The following is an 8,584-nucleotide window of genomic DNA, read 5'->3' on the forward strand; positions in this document are numbered from 1 at the left end:
AGACATTGCACAGATTCATCAAGACATTAACTACATAAAGATGGGGCATCCAACCCATGATGATGCAGCATGTACCCTTGTGACATCATGCACCTTACCTTGGACATGGAAGCTTGCTTAGATGTTTCATCTTGGAGAGATTGGCATAACCCTTTGGAGGGCCTATCACACCTTCAAGATGGAGGACATTATGCATTGGAGAGATGGCATCACTCCTAGTGTTATGAATAAAATATATATATAAATAGTAAAAATAATATAAATAATAATAGACATAAACAATGATTAATTAACTAATAATTAGTAGTGAAGAGGCATGTCTCTACAGACATGACCATTCGTGAAAGGGTACTTACCTGGCTATATATACAGGACCCTCACTCTCAATTGTATCATCATTCTCATTCATACATTTTAATATATATTCTTGTCTCTTCAATAGAGATCTACATATTCCAAGTCTTCTGGAGTATTTAACTTGAAGAACGAGCTTTGTTCATTCCATTTGGTATCAGAGCATTCATTTGAGTATACGAGCTTTGTTCGTTCCATTTGGTGTCAGAGCATTCCTCTGAGTATATGAGCTTTGTTCGTTCCATTTGGTATCAGAGCATTCCTCTGAGTACACGAGTTTTATTCGTTCCATTTGGTATCATAGCCACGTCTGGTCGAGGTCTTTGGCCATTAATTTGTTGTCAACCTTGTTGTTTTCGTAATCAAAGCTTTCGCTACATAACGTTGGAGGTTCTCTATTCTGCCGGATTCACCATCAGGCCTTTGGCCATTTAAATTAAAAAGAAAAAAAAAAAGAACAAAAGAGATTACTAAAAACAAAACTAAAAAATCATATATATGAAATAAAATAAAAGAGTGAAAAAAAGGACAGTCAATATAGAGAGAGAAAATATCCGAAAGAACAAAAAAAATCAAAGTAGAAATAATTTAATATAAAAACAAAAAAAACAAAATATATAAAACAAAAATAATAATAATTAAAAAAAAAAACAAATAAAAAGAAAGGATTAAAGAAAAAATATATAAAAAGAGGGTCATGTACATTTTCTTACTAAAAGAAAAAGAAATAACGCTACAAGATCTTACAGTGAAGCCAAATTCAGTAATACCAGAAGACATGCTAGATATCTCAAAAGTAATTTTTCAAGAAGGTAAAATAGTACTACAAAATATGCAAAGAGAAGTTGACAAGATCGCTGCTGAAAAAAATGAAGAAGTTTCGCGACTTAAAGACCATAGTGAAAAACTACTGACGCAAATTAAGAAGCATAAAAAGGACAAGAAGTCATTGGAAAACAAGATACAACAGCTTATCGAGAAGAAAACATCGAATGTGGAAGTCCAATTTGAAGAGAAAGGAATAATATTGATCCAGTGAATATCACAACTCAAGAAGAAAGCAAATCAATTGAAGAAAAAACACACTTAGATGTTGCAATTCAGATGATAAACATCCCAAGTGAAGGTTCTATAACCAACTCAACAACATCGTCACCTAAAGTAAATCAGAATACCGCCACACACATGATAGGGGAAAGACAAATCAAAGGAACTCTTTATCTACATCTGAATCACAGGAACAAACATCTCAATCTAAGTCACATGACATGAGGACACGAGACACGGAGGACACGTAAATACGAGTATTCAATACGAAACGCGCACGACCTGGAAACAGGACACGGGGGACACGTTTTATATATATTTAATAAAATATATATATATATACCGAAATATAGTTTTTTATCCATATTAAATTGCAGGTTGCAGCTTATCTAATCAAATTAAAATATAATTACTTCTCAAAGTTCATAGTTCACTTTAAAAAATAAATAGAATCAAAATTTACTATTTAGAAATTAGAATGTGATATGCTTGGTCTTGATTCTTGAATATTCAATGTTCATTGTTCATGTAGAACTTACAAGCACATAAGAAAATAACTAGAGTCTAATCTTACTGATTTCCTCTGCCCCTCTTGCGAGAAAATGCCACAGCTTTCCCTTTCCCTCTAGTTGTAGATGCTGGTGCTGGTGGAGTTGGCAGTGGAGTTTGCTATGCTCTAGAAGCTGAAGAACTAGAAGTAGGAGCTATAGGAGGTAGACCACGTCCTCTACTGGTGGCAAGGGTAGCCTGGGCAGGTGGTGTCACCTGGAAACATTACAATCTCCCAATCCTGAAATCCTGAAAAACTGATAAGTCTGCTGCATTTGAATGAAATCTAAAATTCTACTTTCTCCATATGAAATCCAATGAGGCCGGAACCACTCTCAAACATCCTGAGTCATTTCATGGTAATATTAGAAATTTAAGTAAAAGGATGAAAATGAAGATTAAGGAGAATGTCACTTTTACTTTAAGAATTTAACATTACCATGAATAGCATATCAATACTAGGGCCTAGACTTGATCATTCAGCTGCCGCACTCAAAAATTATTTGTTTCTTTCAAAAAAAATTACAGCTTATGCAAGCAACGTTTTCTATCAACGGAATACGCGTTTTCCAGATGCAAGACACGACAAAAACGGGCGAATACTTTTACATTTTACAGGACACGATGAAAAACGTTTTCGACACGTTTTAGGGCCATTTTCGTGTCCGACACGTAAAATACGGGACACGAGACCTTGGAGGACGTGTCCTGTGACTTAGATCTCAATCAATCTACAAATCTGTATCACTCTGAACATAAATAACAAACTTATGTTCCGAAGCCTACTAATGTCAGTACAATTTAGTCTTGTGATAACAATTCACACAAAGTATCCAGTAACCACAAGATTCCACAGAAGATTAATTTAGGATGGTCAGATCCATTCTCAGTGCGGGAGTTTTGTTTATCACTTAGAGGATCATATCATCTTGTTTCGACGAAGATGACAATTCCGAGACAAGAATACATTCGAAATAGAAAAAAGTGATCAAGCCTTTCATCAGTAAGCTTTGTCCTTAGAAAAAAGTGATCAAGCCTTTCATCTGTAAGCTTTGAGGACAAAGCTTTTTGAGAAGGAAAACAATGTTATGAATAAAATATATAAAAAATAGTAAAAATAATATAAATAATAATAGACATAAACAATGATTAATTAACTAATAATTAGTAGTGAAGAGGCATGTCTCTACAGACATGACCATTCGTGAAAGAGTACTTACCTGACTATATATACAGGACTCTCACTCGCAATTGTATCATCACTCTCATTCATACATTTTAATATATATTCTTGTATCTCAATGGAGATCTTTATATTCCAAGTCTTTTGGAGTGTTTACCCTGCTATAACGAACTTTGTTCATTCCACCTGGTCCTAGCGCTCAACGTGTGTGGGAGCTTATTTCATCATTTGGAGGAGCCTTGAGGGCTACTTCATGCCTATTGGTTGAGGAAGCATGACCTTTTGCTTAGAGACATGACTTTTGGGATATCCTAGCCCTCATGGCGATGACATCACAGCTTTTGTCTCCCTTACTCATACGTGTGGGTTAAATTAGCATATATTATTCTATTTGAGGCTAATTTAAGGGTCGGCTTATGACCCTAAACTTTAAAGTATGACATTATTATCATTTTATGTTGTTGAGGGATTTTAGCCTAATTTGGACCTAAGCGCTTGCCTACCCTTGGTTTGTATAAATAAGGGGAGCTCTTAGGCTATTTGGATCATCACTCTTCATTGGGTATACTTCTCTATTCTACTTTTACTCTTCTCTATTTGTGCACTATGGATAGGTGAAGGAGGTTGAAATTTTTCTAGGGTTAATGACATTGGATGATGGTTCTCTTCTATGATGAATGGTGCTAGGGTTTTCATAATGGTTATGAGGTAAGGATAGATTCCTTCATATTTTCTTATGCGTATATGTAGAATATGAATGTTTTGCTTTGGGTATTCTTATTGAAAACTATTGGTGTACCCTTCTCTAAGTCTACCTTTGATTAACATCTAAACCCTAATTGGTATTCTTCATAAAGGAGTACAACACCTAGGTTTATTTAAGGTGAAATTCAAGAGTATTTATCTTTCACTAGTGCCCTAGGATCATCACTTTGGCCCCTAGAAATAAATGTTTTTCATAATTTTCTCCATATGCTCTAATGCTGGAAGGCACTAGCAGTCTAGGGTTTGCATGGTTTCCTTGAAAATGGTCATCATTTTTCTTTTCTTTTTTTAATTTCTTATGGTAAATTTAGGTGATATTACAGCAAAATCATTTCATTATAGCCTTATAAAGCACATGATTGATATTTCTCCTGTTGAAGAGTGTTAAATTGCCATTTTATTGCGTTAAAATTACATCATTTTTCAGCCATATTTTAAGGCTGATGTCACCCTTTGTGAGACTATAGCACCCTTTCTAACAGCAAAAATTTGTTGTAAGTTGACCTAGATTTATCTCCAAATTAGCCCATTGAGGACTAAATCTCTTAGGGACTTATTTCGGGGCTGTTATAGGTTAATTGCATTGCTGCAATATTTCTAGGTTTAAAACCCTAGTTTATAACAGCCATAGAATTCCCTAGGGTTTCTTGCTTCTGGGACTTTACTTGTGGTGAGTTAAATTAAGTTATCCCAACACTAACAAAACCCTTCTTAGCAAAAACGCAAGCATTATTATCCATATCCATTCAAGCCCTAATTCACTAAACCTATTCCAAGTGGACATCTCATTGTAAGCATCCTAAAGGGCATTTAGCTTGGGTTGTTCTTGGGTTACTTGATTTCTAGTGCTTACCGAAAAGCCTCCCGTGTGAGGACCATTTCCTTAGTAAATATGAGGCAAATAGTTGTGGAGGTGACACTGGTAGCTTTTCCTAGTGAGGCTTTGCACTAGCGATGCCAGATTTTGCTGTAACAAGCAACAAAGCTGCTTCAAGAGCAGCAAGAGGTAGCCATCTATTGCTCTATCTAGCACAGAAGAAGAATACATATCAGCAGCACAAGCAATGATTAGTGGTCTAACACTGTGACAACCAAAGGTGCACAGCACATTCAGAGAATCCGAAGTTTCATTTCAGAACAAAACACATGATATCTAACATCACTTTGTGAGAGAAGTTCGCCAGAAAAGAAGATGAACATCAATTCTTTACTTCAGAAAAATAGTAACTGATATATTTACTAATTCACTTCTTTGTGCTACGTTTCAATCTCATAGAAACAAATTAATGTATAATGATTGTTTGTAGCAGTAGACGCAGACATAGTGGGAGTGTTAGGTGGATAGCCTGCATGAAACAGGCATGCATGTAGGATTCCAACTGTCCAGTAAATGCCATCATGGACATAGAACTGGAAAAAGTTGGAGTCATTTTATAATTTTGGAAACGTTAACGTTGCATTTAAATACTCAAATTGATAAAATGCATGAATTGCTTACTTTCCCTTTATTTCTCTTCTCATCTTCGACATGATTGGTATGGAAGTCATGAATAAGTGCTAATAACTGAACCCTATTGTAAACATTAACTTTGCATTTAAATAATCAGATTGATAAAATGCATGAACTGTTTTATTTCCCTTTATTTCTTTTCTAATCTTCGGCATGATTAGTATGGAAGTCACGATTAATTGCTAATAACTGAACCCTGACCAACGCAAGCGCTACCAAATCACCGTAAGTACAAAAATAAATAAATACTGCCATTGCTTGTGAGCATACTTTTCACCAAAATCGGAGGATAAATAACAAAGAGAAGCAAGCAATAGAAAACTGAGAGCATACTGTAAGACTGTTATGTGTGGGGATTAACAGTACTAAAAGAAAAATACCTGGAAAAAGGGAAGGCTGGCAGCTTGCAATAAGACAAGGACATCCGATGCCGATGTGTATTGCAGAAGCCACGTTCCGTCTAGCTGGTTCAGATTGATTGGTATACTAGCATCATATTGCTCCACGCTTACCTGCAAGATTATTTTGCATGACACCCGTTATAAGAGTTTAGATAATTCCCAACGGGTCCTTGGTTTACTGGTGAGATTGACATAGTATTAAGCTGACTACTAAGGTTGATTATTGTTGAAATGGCATGTAAAAAGCGATAAGGCTGGGTGCAAGTAATCAGCAAATTTGGTAAAATAGACACCTTTAGACCTGGCACATAAGCCACAAAGAATCCAAAAAATATACATGTTATGTGGTGAAGCCTCCCACCTCGGGTCTGTTTCTTGAAGCAACTTCCAAAAAAGAATGTGGGGATAATCACATTTCCAAACTTGATAATTTTCAAATATTTTCCATAAAAGAGTTCCATTGGTGAAAATATCTTACCCATGCATGCCCAGATTTAGAAATTAACCCCACCATAGGTCCTGCACTACAAACAAAATCTCGGGAGAAGGAAAAATGATTTAAAATCCTGTTGAGTAATAAACTTGGGGCCAGATCTAAAATCCTGTTGTTTAAACTTAAACTTAAAGATTAAGTGATATGTGATTTAACGGTAAGTTTTGTTAGGTGAAATCAATGAGACCGCGGTTCAAATCCCATTAAGTATAAGCCCTGTTATGATCTCGGCTCAAGGAGTAGACTCCCCATTTTCGAGAGTCTCAGCTCTGGCTAAATCATAAGATCAGCTCTTGCTAAATCATAAGATCTGGTATATCTGGCTTGCAGGTTGCTCTTGGTGTTATAAGGTAGCCACGAATCTTGATCCTGGATATCCCCTATATTAATCTAAAAATTTACAGATTCACTACCATGGTTAAAATAAAATAAACAAATAAATAACATTAAAGCAAAATAGCCTGAGAGACAAAAACCTATCCCCTATATTAGTCCAAAATTTTACGGATTCACCATGGTTAAAATAAAATAAACAAATAAATAGCCTTAAAGCAAGATAGCCTGGGAGACAAAAAAACCAAACCAGTCTCCGGAGAAGGAGAAATTATTTAAAATCCTATTTGATTAATAAACTTAAGGCAAGATAGCCTCAGAGACTAGCGACTAAAGCATTGAAGTGAGGAGTTCTCACCATTGGTCAGAGTTTCATTCCTGAATGTAGATATTATGGATTTATGACATTAGGAATGGGAGGTAATCACATTCCCCTTAACACATATTGCCCAAGTTTCTTCCCACATGACACCTTGAAGTAGGCCATGGTGGCACCCAGAAGTAGGGATTGACCTTATTATACCAGGAAGGATAAATGATTTATGTGCCTGCTCATTAATGGAACTAAACCACAGTGGGACAACAATTTGTTTGGGACTAGCAATGGGGAGTGAAGAGTTTCCCACTATGGGTCAAAGTTCCATTTCACAGAGTTTATTTGGTCTAAGTCTACACGAGCATCTAATTCTGATAAGTCATTCTCAGCAAAAACATCTATCAATAGGTTCTAGAACCATGCCAAATGCATCTAGAAAAAAAAAGACATCAAATGTAGCAAGTCCAAAAGTAAACCAAACTACTAAAAACACCATATAATTTTAGAATAATATAATCTAATTTAAAATTTTCACCTAATTAAAGGAGTCTAGCATGTTTTTTCATTATAGCAAGATCACCAAAACTATCCCCGTCAAGGCCTCCACCATATAACTTAACAGTTACACCTACTTGTTATTTGTTCAACACTGACCTTGATTTTGCCATCCTAAAAAGACATCGGCTTTCACAATTTCTATTCGATTTTATCAGACAGATTTCCAAAATATTCTGAAATCTTCAATCTCGTCTAGTTAAGTTCAGCAGATCATGACATAGCCCATTCTTTAATAAAAAGGGCCACTTGCAAACAAATGGAGAAATAAAGAAAATAATTAATCAAAGAAGGGTATGAGGTAGCATTCATACATACCATCGCTTCTTCAATACTAGCACGCTGATCATGAGAAGCCAGCAATCCACGCTGAGTATTTTGGGCAGCTCTGAGCAACTCCAACTTGCTCTTCTGCAAATCTCTAGCGGCCTGAAACAAAATCGGTCGAAATAGAGACTCAAAAGACCACCAGAAGAAAGCACAAATGCTGTCTATTATTTCTCTAGATCATTATCACCTGTGGCTCGGAAGAATCTGTATATGCCCGGCAAGTGAATCTTGTTGGCCTCCAAATGAATCTACTTGGCCACCTACGATCTTTCGTTGCAATCCCAAATGATAAAGGCGTAGAAATCATGGGTAATTGCGAAGCCGTTGGTTGCATTTTGGGTTTCTTGTTGTGCAGTGGGGCTCCCACTCTGGCCTTTTGCAGTGTGCTTCCATGAAAATTAAATGGGAGTGAACAACAACCAACCATAACCATATCCATCGTCAATGTTGTTTTACACGTTAGAACGCTCTCATGGTGTGGGTTTTAAGGCCATTTACTTTTTATTTGTTGTTTGGGGACGATCGTTAATATTATGTTTCATATTTTGGAAAAAGGATGGAAGGTTTTCCATTTATGTGGGCGGAGTGGAATTGATTGTATTTCCTTATCCACCTTTATCAAATAGTTATTAAGTCTGGTTCTTAAAATGTAATTCTCGTTAGTGTTATAATGATCTTGTTGATAACATCTCTAAGGTCGGTAACTAATGTGCAAGGTCTTTTTTCTAAGATTTTTATAGATTTTGTT

The 8,584-nt window shown here is 35.9% G+C and overlaps 1 protein-coding gene across 2 annotated transcripts in view; it reads right to left on the reverse strand.

The window, feature by feature from the left end:
* Positions 1-8,375, reverse strand: part of LOC149218267 (putative plastid-lipid-associated protein 10, chloroplastic) — a 32,724-nt gene extending 24,349 nt beyond the window's left edge. The window contains exons 1-3 of one of the 2 annotated variants that reach the window (XM_089383879.1): positions 8,024-8,375; positions 7,825-7,935; positions 5,789-5,920 (exon numbers count right to left, since the gene is read on the reverse strand). In XM_089383879.1, coding sequence (XP_089240005.1) covers positions 5,789-5,920; positions 7,825-7,935; positions 8,024-8,275 — 495 coding nt within the window. In that variant the 5' untranslated portion in view covers positions 8,276-8,375. The remainder of the gene's footprint in view (positions 1-5,788; positions 5,921-7,824; positions 7,936-8,023) is intronic. The other variant, XM_089383878.1, reaches the window with a different exon arrangement.
* Between the last annotated feature and the right edge of the window lie 209 nt (positions 8,376-8,584).

The sequence above is a fragment of the Pinus tabuliformis genome, chromosome Q (genome assembly GCF_031772625.1).
Source record: "Pinus tabuliformis cultivar Carrire ecotype Pingquan chromosome Q, CPIR1, whole genome shotgun sequence".
Classification (NCBI taxonomy): Eukaryota; Viridiplantae; Streptophyta; class Pinopsida; order Pinales; family Pinaceae; genus Pinus; species Pinus tabuliformis.